Raw genomic sequence first — 25,582 nt, 5'->3', positions numbered from 1 at the left:
TGGCCTAAGATTCAATATCAGCGACTGCCTGCACAACCCACCCTAAACTATCCCACCTAAAACAATAAGCCAAGTATCGAGAGCAAAGCCACCCTAATAATTGTCAGCCCTGCCCATCCAGTCATCTAGCCTGGTCCCAGATCTGTTTGTGCTCTTAGCAACTACATAGCTGTCATTGTCAAGTCAAACATGTTTGACATAATGCGTGACAAAGAGCTGGCATGATCGCTAAAACAGACTGGCGCTCAGGCTACCACTCAACTACTGCTTCAACCTGTTCCCATCAGGTCAGGAGGTCAGATACGTTAGATTTGGATTAGTTCTAAAAATGGGATTCATCAGCCTAAATTGAACAACAATAAAAAGGCACTGCAGACATTACCATGATTGGAAACCCAAAAACAGAAAGACAGTACATGCCAGTTATGGCTGAAAGAAATTGTATCTGTTGGTGAATAATGGGTTGTAAAAAAGCAACTTGGCGAGTCAGTTTTTTTTAAGTGACACTGGTTACCTTCAGATAAATCTCTGCCCTTGCCTTGAAGTGTGTGTGCATGTGTATTGTGTAATCATTCCCAGGCCCAGGGTCTTAATGAAGCCATCCCCCAGTCCAAAATATGTTTTATGGGAGTACTTCCGACCACCCGCTGGCTAGCCGGAATGGGCCGGCCCAGAAAAGGAGCATCTCAAAGTCAACCGGAATGGGATCCGGTTGAAAACAAAATCATACTAATAAGGACTGCCGGCTCCCTTTTCCCTAGTTGTCACTGCACAGCCACATCCCGGAATGACGTTTCATCCTGGAATGCCGCATCGCTTTCCATCAAGTTCTCTTGTTATTAGTTTGTCATTCTTTTTATTTGATGTATCCTTTATCTAGCCTGGCAAGTCCCATTGATAGAGGCAAATGTTTTGCTCTGGACAAGAAGTAGCATAAAGACATTAATAGGAAGACAATGCATACATGTACTTATCCTAGGCCAAGTCTCCAGAGATGGCGCAGCGGTCTATGTCACTGCATCTCAGTGCTTGAGGTGTCACTACACACCCTGGTTCGATTCAAGGCTGTATCACAACAGGCCGTGATCAAGAGTCCCATGGGGCGGAGCACAACAGGCCCAGGTTAGGGTTTAGCCGGGGTAGGCAGTCATTGTAAATAAGAATTTGTTTGCCTAGTTAAATTTAAAAAATTGAGTCTTCGGGTGATATTTCATTTGTTTTTTTGATAGCTCTGTTCTCAAAACTGTCCACGTCACAGAGTATGGAAAGAAATGGATACAAATGAATTGGATGTTGTACAATAGGTTTGAAAGAAGTCGTGTGAAGTGGTAGTAATATGGTAGTGTTATTATTAATACGGTACAATCTCGCTTCACACTTGCATTGCTTTTGAAAATAACTTGCATTGTAAGGATAGAATAGATGTGTTGGTTGGTCTTACCTATATTGGGGTGATTCAAGATCTTCATGATCCTGACTTCACGAAAGAGCTGTGAAAAGAAGAGAGAAAGATGCCATCTACAATCATAATCTCCTGCAATCAAACACTGCCAGGGATCAGTCGTCATTTTCATCACGGAAATCAAGGAAACAAAATAACCAAGAACAAAATCAGTTTTGAAAGTGAAATAAGATAATACTTTGTCTTCTTGCACAGAAGTAGGATTTGTATCTTGACTGGAATGACTGGAGCATATGATTGTCATCTCCTGATGATAATTGTTGGTACTGTGAGTGTTCAAGAGCTTCACTGACGTTTAAAAAAGCCCAACACAACAGGGCCACATTCAGATCATCGAGCAGTTGCATCAGTGTGTTTTGGATGACAATGCAGCTGCATTGAACAGATGTTTCAGATGAACAGCATGAGCATTTCAGGGTAAAACACCATGATTAAACATCTGTTATAAATAGTTTAGGGCAGATTTCCCCAACTTGCAGCTCGCCGGCAGAATTTGGGCCACGGGTGAATTTTATTTGGCCACACAAGTTATTATTGATGGACACAAAAGACAAAAAACAACACCAGCAAATCAGTTCTAAGTGATTTTAATTTCGGAAAATTGTTCCCACACATATTAGAGAGATACTGTATATGTGATCGTATGCAAATGCAAGCAAGGTTTGAAATTATTATATATCTGTTTGGGCTTCTTGCAGTCAATTTGCAGTGTACTAATGATTTGTAATTATGTTCCGGCCCCCTAACCATCCTCTCAAGAAAAGATCGGCCTGCGGCTGAATCTAGTTGATGATCCCTGGTTTAGGGTGTACATCACTAATTACACGAGTAATTAGTGATGTACACTAATAACTTATGTAATTAGTGTACATCACTAATTATACTGATGCTGCATTCTGGCTATTACCATTCAATGAGATTAAACTGCACATCTCCGGACATGTACTATACCAGACAGTCAATACCATTGCTGGGCAGCTGCTGTGACACCTAATTGTCGAACCACTGGACTGCCCCTTTTATTCCAACAATAACAGAACGATAGCTGAATGTTACCCAACAAGTCCACTTAGGCATTTTCCAGAAGTGTAACTAGAATACGGGCTTTAAAGAGAGCTGGAGAGATGATTGACATGCCTGCTGAAGTGGAGTAGAACATTAGGCATTTTCATCTTTGACTGCTCATGTGCGCAGCGAATTAGTCACTGCTTCATAGATGGACAACCGAGTGTGGGTGTACTGTGTGTTAAAGTGAGTGAATTAATAGTGTGCGTGCGCTTACTGTGTGTGTTTGACAGACTTCCATAAGGGCTAATGGGGTCCGCGCGGCAACAGTCCCTGTGACGCACCGTTACCCGTGTGATTAGGCAGCCTCTGTCAAGCGGTGACAGGGTGCTGTAACATGTGTTGGCTGCCTGTCCGCTCCTCCCGACTCCCTCCTCTCCCAGAGGGCGAACGAGGACCAGTACTCTGCCACATTGTCTGTAGTGGTCAAGTTACCAACATTTTGCTAACAAAACAAAACACCAAGTCAAGTATCACGATAAATAAAATACAATTTGATTAGGTCACATGCCCGGAATACAGGTGTAGATCTTAGTGAAATGCTTACTTACGAGCCCCTAACCAACAATGCAATAAAAACAAAAAATACAGATAAGAATAAATCTAAAAGTAACAAGTAATTAAAGAGCAGCAGTAAAATAACAATAGTGAGACTATATACGGTGGGGGGGTACAAGTACAGAGTCAATGTGCGGGGGCACCGGTTAGTTGAGGTAATATCTACATGTAGGTAGAGTTATTAAAGTGACTATGCATAGATGATAACAGAGAGTAGCAGCAGTGTAAAAGAAGGGGAGGGGGGCAATGTAAATAGTCTGGGTTTGATTAGATGTTCGGGAGTCTTATGGCTTGGGGGTAGAATCTGTTTAGAAGCCTCTTAGAATCCTCACCTAGACTTAGCGTTCCCGGTACCGCTTACCGTGCAGTAGCAGAGAGAACAGTCTATGACTAGGGTGGCTGGAGATTTTACAATTTTTAGGGCCTTCCCCTGACACCGCCTGGTGTGGAGGCCCTGGATGGCAGGAAGCTTGGCCCCAGTGATGTACTGGGCCGTACGCACTACACTCTGTAGTGCCTTGCAGTCGGAGGCCGAGCAGTTGCCATACCTTTTGAGGATCTGAGGACCCATGCCAGATCTTTTCAGTCTCCTGATGAGGAATATCACGAGTAGGGATGCACGATATATCGGTGAACATATCGTAATCGGCTGATGCGATGTTAAAAACCGATGTCAAAGCTACTGTGCATTCCTATTTAACGTATATAACCACTTGGGTTGTGCCGTGGTGGAGAGCTTTGTGGGCTATACTCGGCCTTGTCTCAGGATGGTAAGTTGGTGGTTGAAGATATCCCTCTAGTGGTGTGGGGGCTGTGCTTTGGCAATGTGGGTGGGGTTATATCCTGCCTGTCTGGCCCTGTCCGGGGGTATTGTCGGATGGGGCCACAGTGTCTCCTGACCCCTCCTGTCTCAGTCTCCATGCTGCAGTAGTTTGTGTCGGGGGGCTAGGGTCAGTCTGTTATATCTGGAGTATTTCTCATGTCTTATCCCGTGTCCTGTGTGAATTTAAGTATGCAGTCTCTAAATTCTCTCTTTCACTCGCTCTTTCCTCTCTCTCGGAGGACCTCAGGACTACCTGGCCTGATGACTCCTTGCTGTCCAGTCCACCTGGCTGTGCTGCTGCTCCAGATTCAACTGTTCTGCCTGTGGCTATGGACCCCTGACCTGTTCACCGGATGTGCTCCCTGTCCCAGACCTGCTGTTTTCAACTCTCTAGAGACAGCGGTAGAGATACTCTGAATGATTGGCTATGAAAAGCCAACTGCCATTTACTCCTGAGGTGCTGACCTGTTGCACCCTCAACAACCACTGTGATTATTGTTATTTGACCCTGCTGGATATCTATGAACATTTGAACAGCTTGGCCATGTTCTGTTATAATCTCCACCCGGGACAGCCAGAAGAGGACTGGCCACCCCTCATAGCCTGGTTCCTCTCTAGACTTCTTCCTTGGCTCTGGACTTTCTAGGGAGTTTTTCCTAGCCACCGTGCTTCTACACCTGCATTGCTTGCTGTTTGGGGGTTTAGGCTGGGTTTCGAGGATCGAGGAATCAACAAGTCGAGCAGTCATTTGAAAGAGTAAGAACATCTCAGCGAGACAACTCAAAGGTGAAATGCATTAAAGCCAAGATAATGGAACTCATTGCCCTTGACAATCAACCGTTCTCTGTCGTGGATGATGTTGGCTTTCGCCGACTGGTCAAGCGCCGGTACACACTACCAAGTGTGCTATTTTTCAGATGTTGCCTTACCAGAGTTACACAGTAATAGCGTCACTGCTATTAGCTTCACGATATACAGAACATACTATGGAACACCGTTTGGGTCTTTGCGTGTCAAAAGATACAGTAGCACTGTCAAAGCTGTAAAAAAAAAAAAGTTCAGAAAACACCGGCCACGAACGATGTGTTTACAATACCACATTAGTAATAAAGCATAATTTGTTTGACCACAACTTCTGGGTACCTAGCTAGCAACAATACAACCAGCCTGCAAACAATGACCAGTAGAAACTGCAGTCATTTTCATTATTCTTAGGAATCCTTGTTGAGTAAGTATTGTTGTTTGCCTATTGAAATTGCACTTCAGTTCATGAAAACAAATAACTAGCCAGCTAATTAACCCGGTTGCCCAAAGCTTCTGTTATAAGCAACCAGCTAGATTCATCTGGCTAGTGAGGCTCGACCGGACCGTGTTGTGAAGCTAGCCACAATAAGGATTAGGCACAAGTGGAATTTGCGGTTTGCCTTCAAATTAAAAGTAATTGACAGTGATGCAAATCTACACAAATAGTGTAATTATGCCATACTTTTATTTTGCAAGCTAACCGCAAAGTCCACTATTGTGGCTAATCCTTATTGAGGCAAGCTTCACAGATGGGTCCGACCACCATTAATCAAATAAGAACTGTCTTGTAAATTAGGATTATTTTAGATGACACCTAGCTATATAGCTACCTATAGCTACTGAAACAGATTATGTCGTGTTATTTGACGTGTATCTTTTTTGACACGCAAAGACCCAAGCGGCGTTCCATAGAAATCCTGGTTGAGAATGAAACAACGGAACAGCAAGTAAGTGAGAGAAATAGGTTTTGATTATGTTTTACTGGTAGTGGGACATGCGTAAATGCCAACAAAATTACTTTTTGGTCAGTGTGGAGGGTGGGTGTGTGTGTGTAACCTGTTTTTAACTAAGCAAGTCAGTTAAGCACAAATTCTTATTTCCAATGACTGCCAGACGACACTGGGACAATTGTGCGCAGCCCTATGGGACTCCCAATCATAGCCGGATGTGATACAGCCTGTATTCGAACCAGCGACTGTAGTGACGTCTCTTGCACTGAGATGCAGTGCCGAAGACCGCTGCGTGCATGTGTTAACTATTTAACTGTACTAGAATGCTTTTGCTGTCTTCCTGTGTCAATCAAAATTTGCCGAGACCTACTGTCAAGTTACCAGGTTGTTAGCTAGCTAGGTAACATGACTGAACAACGCATGTTATCCAAACAATAATTAGCGGCCCCAGATTAGTTTAAAATGGCAAACAACATGGTTTGTGAAATGATATCTAATGTGCGCAGAAATCGCACATCAAGAAAAAAAGGTAGCTCCAGTAATATGAGTAATTTCTTCAACCGTTTGAGCAAGAGACAAGACCTTTCATTTGCTGTAAAGCTGCAAGAATGACCATCTCGAAGCCGTTTCTCTTGGTTATACCAGGGTTGAAATTATATAGAATGCATCCACTTTGTTCGCTCTGAGCGCTGCTCCAATGTGTCAGATGTAACAACAGAAGACTCATGGCCGTTTATTCAGACTCAGGGCCTGAATAAACGATATGTTAAAAACTGATGGAGGAATAGATGCGTAGGAAGAGCAGCCGGAGAGTGGCTTCGGCTGGTGGATTTACAGCCTCCACACCTGAAACAGGATCTGTCAGCTGGTAATAGCCGGCTTTTGGCCTATCATTTTTGTTGTTGTTGAAAAGCTGATTAATTTAACATTGGAGCCAGCCAATTGTCCAGAAGAAAAAAATCCCATAGCGAAAAAAAACTTAACCTATTCATTGGTGAAAATACCAGTCGATAGAAAAACATTTGACCGGTCATGCTTATTAGGTTAATTTGCCTAATTTAATGGAATTAAAATTAGCACGTGTCGGCTACAGTATATTCCTTGTGTATCTGATTTATTACAGGCGTATATCCTATGAGCGGAAAATGTCAGGCAGCGCGAGACCAGCAGCATCAAATGGGAGGCAAGCTTCATCAGTGCGTCACATACTACTTTGCAATGTAACCTTTATTTAACTAGGCAAGTCCGTTAAGAACAAATTATTATTTACAATTGACGGCCTGCCCCGGACGACGCTGGGCCAATTGTGCACCGCCCTATGGGACTCCTAATCACGGCCGGTTGTGATACAGCCTGGATGAGCTGGAGGCAGTAGGCTATGCGTTTGGAAAATTTAACTAGGCAAGTCAGTTATGAACAAATTCTTCTTTTCAATGACGGCCTAGGAACAGTGGGTTAACTCTTGTTCAGTGGCAGAATGACAGATTTTTTACCTTGTCAGCTCGGGGATTCGATCTTGCAACCTTTTGGTTACAAGTTTTGGTTACAAGTCCAACGGTCTAACGGCTACCTGCCGCCCCGAAACCTGAACATTTTAATACGAGGTATGTCTTACCTTGCTTCAAAGTAGCTGAATAGATTTCCTCTGGGTGGACGCCCTAATCAGTTTACGCACCCAATGCACATGGGCCCGTCAGATTTCTCAAATGTCCAGTAAAATGTAAATGTTGCCAGTCAAATGACCTGCACCACATTTTCCTAACAGAAACCCTGGCACGAAAATTAAGTGGACATTATCAGACCTGTGCATACTAGTGACTAGTTGCTGTTGCTTAAATTTAACAGAATTTATAAACAAAACTGACTTAATAAACATTTTATAAAGAGGCAGTAGAGGGTTCTTTAAATCGGTAGGGCCCAACAATTTGGTAGTATCATATGAAACGGTACTACAAAATGTTGGTACCATAAGTATCATGATGTTTTGGTTCCGTGATATTACCGTGGTACCAGTATACCTTGCCACACTAATTGTCTGCATCCCAAATGGGAGTGGTGGGAAAAGTACCCAATCGTCATACTTGAGTAAAAGACACTTGAGTCATTTTCGATTAAGGTAAAAGCGAAAGTCACCCAGTAAAACAATACTTGAGTGAAAGTCAAAAAGTATTTGGTTTTAAATATACTTAAGTGTCAACTGTACATGTCACTGATAAAATATACTTTAGTAAAAGTATAAATAATTTCACATTCCTTATATTAAGCAAACCAGACAGCACCATTTACAAAACATTTTTAAAGGATAGACATCATTGAATGATAGACATAATTTACAAACAAAGCATTTGTGTTTAGTGAGTCAGTCAGATCAGAGGCGGTAGGAATGACTTTGGATGTTCTCTTGAGAAGTGTGTGAATTGGACCATTTTCCTGTCCTGCTAAGCATTCGAAATGTAACGAGTTTTGGATGTCAAGGAAAATGTATGAAGTACATTTTCTTTAGGAATGTCGTGAAGGTAAAAGTTGTCAAAAATATAAATAGTAAAGTATAGAGACCCCAAAAAACTACTTTCAAGTATTTTATGGCACCCTATTCCCTATATAATGCATTACTTTTGACTAGGATCCAAGTAGTGCGATGTGCCCTGGTCAAAATAGTGCAGTATATACACAGAATAGGTGTGCCACTTGGGAGGCAGCCATCACCCTCTGACTGAACCAGTGGGAATCCCCTCAAGGTATTTCAAGGTGAGGGAAAAAAATTAAAAAACATACAAAGACATTACTTCGGTTCTCCCGTTCAGTGCATATGCACACAAACGCTTCCCAGCATGCATCTAACAGGTATGGAAATCAACTGAGAAAGTAGAGAAGCTTGTACTACTGTAAATGTTGCCTTTTGGTTGCATTAACATGGTGACACTATCACTCAAAACATGTTCTTCCTTGCTTTTCCTGCAAATATAATACTCTACATTGATGCTACACAATTTACACACTCATCAGTGTACACACATGCCTGGTGAGAATCCTCCCCCTGCATCCACTCCCTGAAACAAAGGGAAAACCAAACCATGACCCTATGAATCATTATCAGAATGAATAGAAGGTAGGGCTGGCCGATATCGAATTCATTCTCATTTGTTTTAGCACAAATGTTCCAAATGCCTCTTTCGCAAGAATCAATGTCCAAATATATATATATATATATATATATATTTTTTTTTTATTTTTATGAGTGTTTTGGTCTCCTTCGCTCTTTCTGTGCCATGTGTACTGTGCACCTTCCCACTCGCAAGCCACTCCCCAATCACCTCACAACAACAAAGACAAACAGTTTCACAACTCGCCATTTGCATTTGGAGGTTTGGTCAAACATAACTGGTCACAAGGACACCGAAACACAATAATACATTTTACTGTAATAAAGAAAACCTTTCTAACAATACCATTTGTATGTCTCAACTTCTCAAATTGTGCAAAAAGCAGAACCTACTAAAACGGGAGTATCAATGAACATGGATTCTGAATGCGCCTCATTGTGGTACCACTTACTGCTAGCAGCATTTGCCGCATACTGTTATACTAGCTGTCCGCATACTGTTATACTAGCTGTGCAATGAGCATTAAAAAAACTATTATATAAGGAATTGGCAGCTTTCTCGTTCTGACAAATAAGGTAAACCACTTGATTTCAACATCTGAACAGTGGACAGCCAACCAATCTGTTCAAACAGTTGGAGATAGACAGAAGTCTGTTCTACTTTGTTTGCTTGCAAAAATAACCAAGTTGGCTAGACTTTAAATATAAAAAGATCAGCTGCCTACCAACTAGCACGTGGACTTCTGCTTGAGAGATTGTTTATATGAGACCTGTGCTAATTTTCTATAATGTCTGCTACAAGAAGTTGGTCATTATAAGTAAATGTGCATTATGCATGGTTCTGGTTAAATTTAACAAAAAGGGAATTTTCATAGACAGACTTAAAAGCCAGTGATTGCAAAAATGATAATTAAATTATTTTCATAAAATAATTACATTAGTGGGTCTTATGGTTGTGGAAGGCTTATATTTAGCCTAGGTATAATTTCACAGGCTCTGAATTCATTAGATTATTGCTGATGTTTGAAATGCAGTGCATTTCACCCTTGTTGAACAGTTAGAGGAAACGTTCAAACCGAGATTTATAATTGTAAATTTGTAATAATCAAGAAATTTTTTAAGCCATAATCACCCAGCCCTGATAGGTGCTTCATCTTCACCCATTTCTATGGGGTAAAGTTTACTCTAGGTACCGATCTAGGAACAGCTTCCCCTCCTCCAATCCTAACCTTACCCATTACCAGGGTAAATGAAATACTGACTCAAGGTCAGCACCATTGAAAACACTGTACACAGGTGCACTATTAGAATGAGGTGTCAGTGTACAGAAACGTGACTGTTGTTGGCAGGAACAGTGGTTGTATTTTTAGATCAGGGGCTATAACTAGCTCCGCACTTGGATACGGGAGAGCCTTGTAGCCACGGGACTCAACTCGATTCATATTCATGACATTGCGGCTCGTGATTGGCTCCTCAAAAAGCGAGGCTGGGTGGGAGCAACGAGCATCCGTGAGTAACAGATTGTGTGTATTTTTTAACCGTGTGGATGTGTACATTGAATATGTGAACTCCATGCATGCATGTTTGTATCTGAGCATCGGGGTACTTCTGCCCAGTACACCCAAACCAGTCTACCACACCCTCTTTGAAATGCACAAAGAAAAATGTGAGTGAACTGTAATAAACAAACACACTGAATTTGAGCATTAACTTTGGTTTTTATTCATGATTTGCGTCATTCACTGTCTCGGACCACATATGTGTCTTGCGCATTCTTGCTCTTAAGAGCCCCTCTAGAGAGTTTCCATACATCACAGCAACGTCAGCCCTCTCACACACCAGGCACTCACACGTGCGCACACACGCATGCACTCACACATTTCTCAATGAACTACAAAGTAACCACACAGACATCCGCTTTTTACCTAGTCCTCTACTCCCATGACTGTTTGCGTCCGAGGCACCCCTTAGGGTGGCCTCTTGATGCCTGACTGGCTGATGAGGAGTGACAGGCATGTGGGCCAGACCTCCCCCTCCCATGACGCAAGTCGCAAAAGGAGTCTAGTCTGATCTACTGCAGAGAGCTGGCTTGCATTCAGCAGGCACCACCGTATGAAAGCGTTCTCAATCGGGGAATGAAAATGTGTTTTATTATCAGTCAATTTTAGGGTAGTACTGCCTCGGTTGGTGCCACTCCCGCCCCCCCAAAAATCTGGTTTAATGCTCCCTGAGCTTGTACCTGTGTTAGGACAAACCAAGAGCCTACTTTCAACCAATCAAATTAACCTAAATGAAAGCTGCAATGTAGTGATGCACTGATGACAATTTTGGCCGATACCAATATACAAATATTTTCATTGCCAAAAAACACCGATACTGATAACCGATATTAAAAATGAGTGCGGCCTTTTAAGCAATCACATGGACGCAGCGGTCTAAGGCACTGCATTTCATCCAGGCTGTATCATATCCGGCCGTGATTGGGAGTCCCATATGGCACACACAATTGGCCCAACTTCATCCGGGCTGTCATTGTAAATAATAATTTGTTCTTAACTGACTTGCCTAGTTAAATAAAGGTTACACACACATACACAGAACAAAAAATAATTGTTGGCATTTACGCATGTCTCCACTATCAGTAAAACATAATCAAAACCTATTTCTTTCACTTACTTGCTGTTTCGTTGTTCAGTCGTTTAATTCTCAACCAGGATTTCTATGGAACGCCGTTTGGGTCTTTGCGTATCAAAAAAGATACACGTCAAAATCTGTTTCAGTAGCTATAGTTAGCGAGCTAGGTGTCATCTAAAAATAACCCTAATTTAAAAGACGGTTCTTATTTGATTAATGGTGGTCGGACCCATCCATGTAAAGCTAGCCACAATAGTGGACTTAGCGGTTAGCCTTCAAAATAAAAGTATGGCATAATTCTACTGTTTGTATTCATTTGCATCACTGTCAATGACATCCTTTTTTTTTTCTTCACAAGACTGCTTCGTTCACGTTGACTGAGATATGTTCCGGATAGTATCGAACAACAACATTGATGTATACGCTGATTCAGTGAGCGAGTTTATTAGCAAGTGCAGCGGTGATGTTCCACCCATGGCGAATATTAAAACCTTCCACAATCAGAAACTGTGGATTGATGACAGCATTCGCGCAAAACTGAAAGCGCAAACCACTGCTTTCAATCAGGGCAAGGCGACCAGAAACATGCCTGAATACAAACAGTGTAGCTATTCCCTCCGCAAGGCAACCAAACTAGCTAAGCGTCAGTATAGGAGTAGAGGTCGGCCGATTAATTGGGGCCGATTTCAAGTTTTCATAACAATCGGCAATCTGCATTTTTGGACACCGATTATGGCCGATTGCACTGCACTCCATGAGGAGACTGCATGGCAGGCTGACTACCTGTTATGCGAGTGCAGCAAGGAGCCAAGGTATGGTCCTAGCTAGCATTAAACTTATACAAAACAATCAATCGTAACATAATCATTAGTTAACTACACATGGTTGAGGATATTACTAGTTTATCTAGCTTGTCTTGCGTTGCATATAATCGATGCAGTGCCTGTTAATTTATCATTGAATCACAGCCTACTTCGTCAAACGGGTGATTTAACAAGCACATCCTGCTTTTGGCAGCAGCTCTTCAAGCATTGCGCTGTTTATGACTTCAAGCCTATCAACTCCTGAGATTAGGCTGGTAATACTAAAGTACCGATGGTCAAAGGAATATGAAATACAAATGGTATAGAGAGAAATAGTCCTATAATAAGTACAACCTAAAACCTCTTACCTTGGAATATTGAAGTTACATGTTAAAAGGAACCACCAACTTTCATATGTTCTCATATTCTGAGCAAGGAACTTAAACGTTAGCTTTTATACATGGCACATATTTTACATGGCACACATTACTTTCTTCTGCAACACTTTGCATTATTTAAACCAAATTGAACATGTTTCATTATTTGAGGCTAAATTGATTTTATTGACGTTTTATATTAAGTTAAAATAAGTGTTACTTCAGTATTATTGTAATTGTCATTATTACAAATAAATTAAAATCGTCCGATTAGTCGGTATCGGCTTTTTTGGCCCTCCAATAATCGGCATTGGTATCGGTGTTGAAAAATCATAAATCGGTCGACCTCTAGTAGTGAGGTCTGCACAATGCATCACCGGGGCAAACTACTTGCCCTCCAGGACACCAACACCACCTGATGTCACAAGAAGGCCAAAAAGAACATCAAGGACAACAACCACCCGAGCCACTGCCTGTTCACCCCGCTATCATCCAGAAGGTGAGGTCAGGACAGGTGCATCAAAGCTGGGACCGAGAGACTGAAAAACAGTTTCTATCAGACTGTTAAACAATCACTAACAACATACTGCCAACATACTGACTCAAATCTCTAGCCACTTTAATAATTAAAAATAGGATGTAATAAATGGATCACTAGTCACTTTATATAATGTTTATATACCCCACATTACTCATCTCATATGTATATACTGTACACTATACCATTTACTGCATCTTGCCTATGCCTACACTCGTATTAACATCTGCCAACCATGTGAATGTGACCAATAAAATGTTATTTGACTTGGGATTTGATTTATTTTGAAGTCAAACCACAAATTCCTCACTAGCCAGCTGAAGCTAGCTGGCTGGTTATAACGTTAGCTTTGGGCAACAGGGTTAAGTAGCTGGCTAGCTATTTATTTTCATGAATTGAAGTGCAATTTCAATAGGTGAACAACAAGTGGCAACCTAGCTGATACTTACAAGGATTCCTAAATCATTGCTAAGAATAATGAAAATTACTGCAGTTCCTACTGGTTAATGTTTTCAGACTGGTTGTATTGGTACTAGCTAGGTACCAAGCAAAAGCTAGCTTCCCCAGAAGTTGCGGTCAAACAAATGACGCTTTATTTCCAACGCGGTATTGTAAACACATCGTTCTTGGCCACTGTTTTCCATTATCTTGGCTTTAATGCATTTTGCCTTTGAGTTGTCTCGCTGAAGTTCTTACTCTTTCAAATGACTGCTCGACTTGTTGACTGCTCAGTCAAATACATATGCACGGTAGCTTTGACATTGGAAAATCCAAACAGGAGTGCGATTATTTTGAAAGGCTGTTTTTCCATTGAAAGCCTATCCACCATACAAAGACTTAGGACCCAGTTCACGATCTCTATGGCTTCCTCAACATGACCAGTCTTTAGGTATTGTTTCAGGCGTTTCTTCTGAAAAAATGAGGGAGATACAGCACTTTCAATGAGAGGACAGTGAATTTCCAGACATGAACCAAGCACGTGATCGGGAGTGCGCATTTCTTGTTTACCTTTTCCATTGACTAAGCTTTTGTCCGGTTGAAATATTATTGATTATTTATGACAAAAACAACCTGAGGATTGATTTTATACATCGTTTGGCATGTTTCTACTATCTTTTATTGTACTTTTTTGACTTTTCGTCTTGGTGTTGAGAGCGCGCATTGTGCCTTTGGATTTCTGAAGTAAACGCACCAACAAAACGGAGGTCTTTGGACAAAGATGAACTTTATCGAACAAAACAAACATTTGTTGTCTAACATGGAGACCTGGGAGTGACACCAGATGAAGATCATCAAAGGTAAGTGATTCATTTTAATGCCATTTCTGACTTTTGTGACACTCTCCTTGGTTGGAAAATGGCTGTATGGGTTTCTGTGTCTAAGCGCTGACCAAACATAATCACAAAGTGTGCTTTCGCAGTAAAGCCTATTTCGCAGTAAAGCCTATTTGAAATCAGACACTGTGGCTGGATTTACAAGAAGTGTATCTTTAAAATGGTGTAAAATACTTGTATGTTTGAGGAATTTTAATTATGGGGTTTCTGTTGTTTTGAATTTGGTGCCCTGCAATTTCACTGGCTGTTGTACCAGAGATGTTAACATCGGTGTTGAACCAGACATCAGCTGATTCCGATATGTTCACCGATATATTTGTGCATCCCTACAGTAATGTTTAACTTTTTGGGCGACCTGACCAAATTCACATATAAATGTGATTTATACATCTGTCATTCTCATTGAGCAAGTCTAAGTGGTAGATCTGTTCATGTGCGCAATTTCTATGCGTCTGTTGTTTAAACAGCTTAAAATACAATATTGTCGGTTATGGAAAATATTTCACCTCAATTTAGATGGTACAATGATTCTCAACAATATATATTGCTTGTTTTGTCACAAACTGAAATTAGGTTAACATTAAGAATTTTAGCAACCAGGTAATGGATTCATCAGGATACAAGATGGCGCCGGAGAACAAGGCGGACATTTTACATATTCCTAACCAATTGTGTTTCTTTGCATGGTCTGTAACTTATCATTTTACTTTTTTTGTACATCATGTTGCTGCTACAGTCTCTTATGACTGAAAATAACTGCTGGACATCAGAACTGCAATTACTCACCACAGACTGGCAGAATCCTTTTTTTCCCATTAACGAGTTCGACGTGAATGATATACTGCTTTCCCGGGAACCGGCCAAGATCCGTCATTTGCGTTTAGAGAGGGCGAAGAAAGGGGGGTCAGAGGGCTGGGCTGCCTTCTGAGAATTTGTAGTCGATCGAATAAACCCCCACTTCTTTCCATTCTGCAAACGCGAAATTTTTGGAAAATAAAAAAATCGATGACCTACAAGGAAGATTAAATTACCAACGGGACATTCAAAACTAATATCTTATGCTTCAGAGTCGTGGCTGAGCGACGACATTATCAACTTACAGCTGGCTGGTTACATGCTGTATCGGCAGGACAGAACAGCGGACTATGTATTTTTGTAAATAACAGCTGGCGCACGATATCTAAAGAGATCAGACCTCCCTTTTCCTGCTTACAAGCAAAACTACAGCAGGAAGCACCAGTGACTCGATCAATAAAAAAAAGTGGTCAGATGAAGCAGATGCTAAGCTACAGGACTGTTTTGCTAGCACAGACTGGAATATATTCCGGGATTCCGCCGATGGCATTGAGGAGTACACCACATCAGTCATTGGATTCATCAATAAGTGCATCGATGACGACGTCCCCACATTGACCATACATACCCCAACCAGAAGCCATGGATTACAGGTGCCGCTTTCAAGGAGCGGGACTCTAGCCCGGAAGCTTATAAGAAATCCTGCTATGCCCTCCGATGACCCATCAAACAGGCAAAGCGTCAATACAGGACTAAGAGTGAATCGTACTACACTAGCTCTGACGCTCGTCGGATGTGGCATGGTTTGCAAACCATTACAGACTACAAAGGGAAGCACAGCCAAGAGCTGCCCAGTGCCACGAACCAAACTACTTCTATGCTCGCTTCGAAACAAATAGCCCTGAAACATGCATGAGAGCACCAGTTGTTCCAGAAGACTGTGTGATCACACTCTCCGCAGCCGATGTGAGTAAGTAAGATCTTTAAACAAATCAACATTCACAAGGCCGCAGAGCCAGACGGATTACCAGGACGTGTACTGCGAGCATGCACGTGCCTTCCCACCAGAGACTAGATTCAATTCCTGCATCTTATATTCCTGCTATATCTCCTCCTTCCATTCTCTCTCGGTTTCTAAACTCTGTAATAAAGCATAAAAATAAATAAAAAGGGAAGTGGAATTCCACTCTAAAATATATCAAAAATGATCCTTCTAGGACAAGCAGTACTACTGCATTATGGCTATCATGTTGTCCAGGCAAAGCTTTGACCAGTAAGTTCCATAAGTGCCAGCTGCCAGCCAAATAGCTGACGACTAACCCGTATGTTATTGGGGTGTTAAAGATGTCACCAAATTTGATTTTGAGTGGCAAAAGTTGTGGTGGGGGATGCCACCGCACCCCCTAGCTTGCTACTAATTTTATTCCAGTGTCATATACCAATTGGTGCCTTGTAAGACACTTATTTATTGAAGTAATATGTCCACAAAACAAAAAACAAAATTACATTTAGCATTTTATACACAGATAGCCATAGTAAGAACAGCTGCCATGTTGTCACATTATACAAACATGTTTTGTTCTCCCCATGTAGAAAAATATGATGAAACCCTATCACAGAAGAAGCCGTACAAATGGGTAGGGGGGGGGGGGTAATTAGCCACATAGGAATGAGTGAGGACATCTACGAAGTGATGTGCACAGTGCTTTCACAGTGTATGAACTTCAAAATATGGTGAACATATATCACACAGGTTTGTGTAGGCATGTGTATATGTGCTGACAACATACATAAGAGCAAATACCACAATGAATGTGTCGCAGACACACACAGACAATGTGTGGGAAAGTCAGGGAGCAGAAAGGTCACCTACCTGCTTAGAATGCAAGATGCGAAACTAAAGAAGAGATGGAAAGAGGGAGAGAGAAAGGCAAAACGCTAAATGATGGAGCAACACGAAGCAGGAGAGGGGTGGGGCCTCTTTCTGACGACACCCAAAAATCTCCCCCAACAATAGTGACAGATCAATTGATCACATTTGGATGCTGTCCTATCCCTTTGTTCCCCTCACTACCATTGTCGCGTTCCAAATATTACCGACTTGTCTTTCGTGAACGCAACAGAGTCTAGTTCTGACACGGCAGACAGACCAGAGGGGTACCAGCCCAGGGAATATGCAGTGTTAACTACCGGTAGTATTGTATTATTATTACTCAATAGTAGTACAACTAACATCATTATCCAGCTAAGGAGCGACACCGGACTGGAGGAGATTGCGTCTGCAATGCGTCTGCAATGTTGACAGGAAGCTCTGGAAGATAGACTTTTCATCCCGTCGACCAGATTTTATTATTTAACTAGGCAAGTCAGTTAAGAACAAATTATTATTTACAATGATGGCCTACCCCTGCCAAACTCTAACCAGGACAGCACTGGGCCAAATTGTGCGCCGCCCTATGGTACATCCAATCACGGCCGGTTGTAATACAGCCTGTAATCGAACTAGGGTCTGTAGTGACGGCTCTAGTACTGAGATGTAGATCATTATTATAGTAGTGTTACAGTAGTTTTAGAATTTAAGGCTTTATATCATAATTATATGTAGCTAGCTGTTCATGTATTACTATGGTAACTGCAGAGTATGTGGCCTTTAGTACACCAATTGAAAAGCCAATTAAAGCAAATGATACAGCAAAATCAACCTTAAACTGAGAGGAAACAAACTAAAACAAATGAAGCTGCCTTACTACCTAATAATGGGTAGGATAATATATGGGAAAGGACTGGGCGATATGGACAAAATATCATATCATGGTATTTTTCAAATTTGTGACGGTATGACGATATTTTATGTTTTTGATTACTAAAAGTTCTAAATTTATTTTATAAGTAGTGCATAACCCTAGGGTGGCAACACATACATTCAAAATGACTTCAATGGGTCTTTCTCCATTCAGATTGTTTTATACAGTTCAATTCAACTTCAACCTAAAATCATTTCCTGCAATTCCACCATTTTCTGCATTTCCTGCACTCATGAGATTATTTCCACACTGCCACGATATGGGCAAAAATACTAGGCCTTATTTTGAACCAAATTACGATTTAGATCAAAACACTTGGGTGAACTTCTGGAATCATGGAAATAGAATGTTTATTATGATTCTGTAGTTAGAATATAAGTGAGAGTGGGCACTTTGAATACAGTGCTGTTTGACATGACAACGAATGAAAATGCCATGGAGTTATTGTGACAAGGTAGAAACCAGAGTGATGGTCAGTGTTTCCTAGGGGACCCTATTAACTTTGGCTACATTAAATCTTTATTCATATAGCCAACATATTCATGCTTCGCCTATTCCTCTTTGATTTAAAAGATACTGTTGCACAAACAACATGCGGATTTAAGCCTCCACCAGTACTGGTATCAGGCTGTATTAGTTAGCTACATTTGCTCTGACTCAGTACTTTTATTAACTAGCGATTATTATTAGTGGCTAACACGATTTAGCTGAACTTGCCAAGAAAATACAAACTAGCTGTTTGCAGAAGATGTAATGAACACAAACTAATATTGTAATTATAGAACACTTGTGGGTGTATTTTAAGGACAAAGTGGAAACATCGTCATCAACATTGTTGCATGTGCTGTGTTTACCATGCAGACTGAACGAAAGAGTCTCATGGTCAAGCAACAACAAATGCGCTCCTTGAGTGACGGGGTGGGACTAGGTCTGTGTGGAAAGCGGCATGGAGAGAGAGAGCGCGGAGGGATGACTCAAGTAGCAGAGTAAACTATAAAAATGGACGTTACACACGGCGTATCACATTTAACCAAACAAACATTCAAATACCGCTATTTTCTATTTATTCGTTATTTTACCAGGTAAGTTGACTGAGAACTCGTTCTCATTTGCAGCAACGGCCTGGGGAATAGTTACAGGGGAGAGGAGGGGGATGAACGAGCCAATTGTAAACTGGGGATTATTAGGTGACAGTGATAGTTTGAGGGCCAGATTGGGAATTTAGCCAGGACACCGGGGTTATCACCCCTACTCTTACGATAAGTGCCATGGGATCTTTAATAACCTCAGAGAGTCAGGACACCCGTTTAACATCCCAACCGAAAGCCGGCACCCAACACAGGGCAGTGTCCCCAATCACTGCCCTGGGGTATTGGGATAATCTTTTAAACCAGAGGAAAGAGTGCCTCCTACTGGCCCTCCAACACCACTTCCAGCAACATCTGGTCTCCCATCCAGGAACTGACCAGTACCAACCCTGCTTAGCTTCAGACGCAAGTCAGCAGTGGTATGCAGAGTGGTTTGCAGCTGAAGGTATAGAAGGCAAAGTAAAAACCCAAACTGGTCCGTGCATAAATACCGGTATAGTAAAATACAGTATACCGCACAGCCCTAGTATGGAATGGGAGACGTTTTACATTACGGCAGCCTTATAATACTAAAGTTATGCTTAGGAAATAGCCTATGTAAGCACTGGGACCAGAAATTGTCATGGGCATTTATAACACACCATGCTATTGAGAACCATCTTGTCAAATTAGATATACAAATTTATCTCATTTGAATTTAACACTAACCTGACATCATTCTGTTATTATTTGTCTCAATGGGCTCCTCACAAAACATACCCATTTGACTACCAAAGAAATTATATTCAGAGGTCCTTAATTTGTAATGCATTCTTGTGCATTGAGCTGAGCAACTGACATGGCAAAATCTAGAAGATATTTAATTTAGCAAGATATTTCCAAATTCCACCACAACAACATTCTGAGCTGACTGATAAGTACAACTTCCTGCGAGGGTGGAATTATTTGACGGTGTTGTGGATAAATGTCTGTGTGTTTGGGTCCATCTTTCCGACTCGCTCTTGGTTCCCTCTGAAACACTTTCTCAGGCACACACACAGTATGTTTGTTTATCCCATGTGTAACTCTGTTGTTGTTTTTGTCGCACTGCTTTCCTTTATCTTAGCCAGGTTTCAGTTGTAAATGAGAACTTGTTCTCAAGTGGCCTACCTGGTTAAATAAAGGTATATATATATATATATATATATATATATATATATATATATATATATATTTTTTTAAGTAATAAAATGTAAAATAAAAAATACAATAAAAATCGCACACCCCCCCCACATCATTAATCTCTGTTCAGTGCAGAAGCAGGGCTGCATTGGGTTGTTCCATGTCATGTCAGCAAGCCATGACACCCACCATCTCAGATTGCTCTGAAATCATTTATGTTGTAGAAACAGATAAGATTAGCATTCCTGCAACATTATTTTGTTGAAATATAAATTTGATCTGAGAAATTAAGCTAATCGATTGCACCCTTATTGGCCATTTTATTTGTCAGGATTCATATAGAGTATCTCGCATCCGATTTGGATGCTAGCTTACAGCTAAAGCGAACATTAATTCACTAGCCCAGTGCTTTGTAATATGCAAATAAGGCAAAATACGCTGATTTCTGTGACAAGATAATATTCTTTTTTTTGCCGTGCTATCAAGTATCGTTATGGTATTGAGTATCGTGATAATAAACCTTGTGTTGGTATCAAAATCAAATTCTGGTATCATGACACTAATCCGATCCATGTGTACAATCACACAGTATTGTACAACAAGCAGTTAGACAGTCGGGCCCTAGTAGCAATAAATTAACACAACCGAAAGCTTAACATGACTTGGAAGAGTTGCCGTGTTGGATAGCCTTAGCCAGCTAGCTAACTTAAACAGCATTCCTCTGTTTGAGTCAGGTTATTGAGTAGGCAAAATTAGCTGCATTAGTTAAGTGAAAAGGAAAACCAAGAAGAAAAATAGCTAACCCTCTCCCTCTCTTACTGCGGCTTCTCCTTACATTTTTTAAAGAAATTAATTTGTTTAAAACGGTTCAACTATATTCTCTCTCGGAGTCAACCACTCACCATACTGTATGCAGTGCTAGCTTGCTGTAGCTTATGCTTTCAGAAATAGATTAATTATCTGATCCTTTTATTGGGTGGACAACATATCAGTTCATACTGCAAAAGCTCAGACAGTTTGGAGGACATCCTCCAAAAGTTGCCATAGTTACTGTGAAAGTCTATGGAAGGGGGTGAGAACCATGAGCTTCCTAGGTTTTTTACTGAAGTCAATGTACCCAGAGGAGGATGGGAAAATAGCTGTCATCCGGCAACACCCTGGTGCTACCTTATAAAGTGCTGTTGAAGCTACTGTAGACCATTGCAAAGTGTGTTTTAGTTATTTAATGAGATGCAAATTAGGGCTGTCAAAGTTAATGCGCAACATTTTTAAATCGCCATATTTTTGGGACGGCGTTAATCATGTCTCCATTTCTTCACTACAAGGACCCTTTTAAGAGCAGAACACAACACTGCTTGCAGGCAGTGCTTGCGGCTTTGCATGGCTGAAGACCGTGTGCCTCTAGCCAAAATCATGTGAAAAGTTATGCCCAATATTAAAAATCGGAGCTGTTTTTTCATTCTGCCGCGGATTGTTGCGCATGTCACAGGCCATTTTAAACTACTCGTGAGGCGCTATTTGTTGGTTTAACAACAACATATTTTTAGCTAGCTAGTCATGTTACTTAGCTAGCAACCTGAACTTGACCACTGACTAGGCTATGCACAAACTTGAATGGCACAGGAATAACTGAAAAGGAATAGGGTCTTCAAAGAGATTCTTCAAAAAGGTAGGCTGCATATGCAAGAGTACAGTGAAATGAGTTTCTTGCTTGCTCTTTCCCAACAATGGAGTAATCAAAATCATAGTCAAGTGTGAGCGTGAGTGTAAGAGAGAGTAATTCTCTACCAGAAAGTTGGTTGGCCCTCTGATGTCACATAGGTCGACACGTTGCAATGTTTTCATTTATTAACCTCTTGGAACACTAGGGGCAGTATTTCATTTTTGGATGAAAAAACGTTCCCGTTTTAAACCAGATATTTTGTCACGAAAAGATGCTCGACTATGCATATAATTGACAGCTTTGGAAAGAAAACACTGACGTTTCCAAAACTGCAAAGATATTATCTGTGAGTGCCACAGAACTGATGCTACAGGCGAAACCAATGAAACTTCAAACAGGAAATGAGCAACTTTTGAGGCAGCCTTATATGGCTGTGAATGCGCCCTGAACGAGCCTACACTTTCTGCCGTTTCCCCAAGGTGTCTGCAGCATTGTGACGTGTTTGTAGACATATCATTGGACGATTGGCCATAAGAGACTACATTTACCAGGTGTCCACCCGGTGTCCTTTGTCGAAATTGGTGCATAATCTCCAGCTGCAAGCATTCTTCCATGTGATTCAGAGGAGAGAGGAGACTTCCACGAACGATATATCATCGAAGAGATATGTGAAAAACACCTTGAGGATTGATTCTAAACAACGTTTACCATGTTTCAGTCGATATTATGGAGTTAATTTGGAAAAAAGTTTGGCGTTTTGATGACTGAATTGGTTTTTTTTTTGGTAGCCAAACGTGACGAACAAAACGGAGCGATTTCTCCTACACAAAGAATCTTTCAGGAAAAACTGAACATTTGCTATCTAACTGAGTCTCCTCATTGAAAACATCCGAAGTTCTTCAAAGGTAAATGATTTTATTTGAATGCTTTTCTTGTTTTTGTGAAAATGTTGCCTGCTGAATGCTAACGCTAAATGCTACGCTAGCTATCAATACTGTTACACAAATGCTTGTTTTACTATGGTTGAAAAGCATATTTTGAAAATCTGAGATGACAAAAAGTCACACTGCACCTAACATCATTACTAAAATGTAGACATACAAGTTACGACACCCAGTCTCAATGATGGCTAACCCTGTAAATTCCTTTGGTCTCTAGTTTGGTCAATCAACTTTTAGTTCTCTTGCACCTTATTTGCACACACTGTATATAGACTTTTCTATTGTGTTATTGACTGTACGTTTGTTTATTCCATGTGTAACTCTGTTGTTTGTATCGCACTGCTTTTGCTGTTTTACATTTGATGTTCTGGCAATTCAAAAAGCTGATTATGGACCATATTACTGAAGAATGTGTTTATCGTGCATGTCTTTGCATGTCTTTTTTTGTAATTCAGGGGTCATCTGTTAAAGAGACCTTGGTCTCAGTATATAAAATAAAAATCTAAATAAGAGAGTATATGCAGGCCTATGTGTGTAAAGTTATCTGAACAGTACAGATGGTTAAAGTGTTTTAATAACATTGTTGGACAAGTTTAAGAGCTCTGTTCTTTGTATCCCCTATAGTCCAGGGATCATCAACGAGATTCAGCCGCAGGCCAGAACATAATTAAGTCTACAAATAATTTGACTGCAAGAATCCCAAACAGATAACATTTGACTAAAACATTTGACTAAAACATAATAATTTCAAATCTTGCTTACATTTGTACACGATCACATATTAGGTTTGGAAATACTTTGGCACAGATTTCCCAAAAAATGTATAAAAAAATTACTTTGAGCTTATTTGCTGGTATTTTTTACAGTGTTTAATATCCATCAATTATATTTTTTAAAGTAGTTATTTGTTTAGAGAACTCGGGGGGGCCAAATAAAATCACCAGCAAGCCAAATTCGGACCGCCAGTTGGGGAACCCTGCTATAGTTACAATAATTTAGAATGCTTGAAGCATTAACAGTAATTAAAGCTGTGTGAGTGTGAGTGTGAGTGTGTGTGTGTGTGTGTGTGTGAGTGAGTGAGTGAGAGAGACTGCTGTGTGCAAGTGTTAAGCTTCAAGAACATTGATATGAGCGAGTAGGCCTACTTAAAGCTATGTGGAAAATTCCTATTAAAACATTCTGATGTAGATCATTTTGTGTTTCCGTACCTTATAAATTAAAGCATAGTTTGCCTGTAACTCAATGCAATGCTTTTTAAAATGTAAAAATATTTTAAGGCCAAATTTGAGCAAATTGTTTTTTAAAAAGGAATTATTCACAATTAACTAATGCTATTAACTCAATTATTTTCATCATTTGACATCCCTAATGTAAATATATTTAGTATAGATAATCTAAAACAGATAACTTAAATGTTTCACAATGGCTTGCGAAAGTATTCACCCCCCTTGGCATTTTTCCTGTCAATCAGAGAGCAGTCTCAAATGATTAATCGGAAAACAGGCCCTGAGAATTCCTTCCCTTGGGAGGTACTTTGCAGCATGGTCAAGTGGGCCAATTTCAGCTTTTCCGACCACACCGGGAAAAAACATGTAGCAGAATAGTAGCGGGGTAACAGGCCCGCAGAGCTTTGACAAATCCCACACCGTGTTCTTATAACGCGAGACCTCACGGCGCGTGCGTCTCGATAGTCTAATGCAGCTTCCTCTCCATCTGCACAGATCTGAAAACACGGGATAAAGTGACAGCAATATGTTGAATGCCTTTTAGGAATTTGCTTTCGCTTGGAAATAAAACGAGGTCTCTAAACTATTTATATTCAACCTTATTTCAGGTATGCACAGATGGAAGAAAAGGAGACGAGAGGAGGCCTTTTTAGACTATTGACGTGCATCCTTTGTGTTGAAGGACAAAGCACCCATGGCTGGGGGAGGATGTGGCCTAATGCGAGCTATTGATCAGCTGGAATACGATAGCGTGGATGGCCCTCACATTATAAGTGTCTCGGGCCATTATCGACAGATTCTGCCTCCTGTGAAGTCACAAGCCAGCCTATGTCCTGTTTCATGTTCTAAAAGAAAGCTTTACCTAAAATATGATATTTTTCTGTGTAACTCTGTATGTCCACCTATCAGTCTATCTTTTGAGATCATCCATACATCCACCCATCCTAGACTGGCCGATGCAGGGTGTTCTGAATGACATCCACCACCAGAACTGCTTGTTGTGTGAGAGAATGAGCGAGAGGGATACTCTTACGTGACTTATTACTGAGCTGAAACGCGAGCACACACTGCGTGGTGTGTAAACAACCGGAAGCCTGTGATGTTAACTTCCAAAGGCGGAAGTCGCATGGTGACACTCCATCCAAACCCTTCACATTCGTGAGAATTGGCATATATGGATAGGACTAAATCGAAATGTTTCTTATAGAAAAAATATGAAAAGCATAAGAATGGTAGCAATTGAAAGGGAACAGTTGAGATTATGGGAAAATTATTAGACCAAAGGTAAGGACCCAGCAGTTCACCAGATAAGACTGAATCCAAATACAATGTTGACTTTATGTGCATTTTACATTCTGAATTTTGCCACATTTGTTATTGATAAAATCAGAAAACACTCTTGATTTGATATTAAGATGAAAAATGCATTGGGACCTTTAATATACCACAGTAT

General features: G+C 40.8%; 1 protein-coding gene across 4 annotated transcripts in view; it reads right to left on the bottom strand.

Annotated features, from left to right (window-relative positions):
- Positions 1 to 25,582, bottom strand: part of mark1 (MAP/microtubule affinity-regulating kinase 1) — a 91,785-nt gene that overhangs the window by 31,636 nt on the left and 34,567 nt on the right. For 2 of the 4 annotated variants that reach the window (XM_035746993.2, XM_035746996.2), the window contains exons 4-5: positions 17,120 to 17,143; positions 1,442 to 1,490 (exon numbers count right to left, since the gene is read on the bottom strand). In XM_035746993.2, coding sequence (XP_035602886.1) covers positions 1,442 to 1,490; positions 17,120 to 17,143 — 73 coding nt within the window. The remainder of the gene's footprint in view (positions 1 to 1,441; positions 1,491 to 17,119; positions 17,144 to 25,582) is intronic. The other 2 variants (XM_035746997.2, XM_035746995.2) reach the window with 1 other exon arrangement.

This window comes from Oncorhynchus keta, chromosome 32 (genome assembly GCF_023373465.1).
Source record: "Oncorhynchus keta strain PuntledgeMale-10-30-2019 chromosome 32, Oket_V2, whole genome shotgun sequence".
NCBI lineage: Eukaryota > Metazoa > Chordata > Actinopteri > Salmoniformes > Salmonidae > Oncorhynchus > Oncorhynchus keta.
Note: the sequence above shows the minus strand (reverse complement) of the source record. Positions and strands in the feature narration are given on the sequence as shown.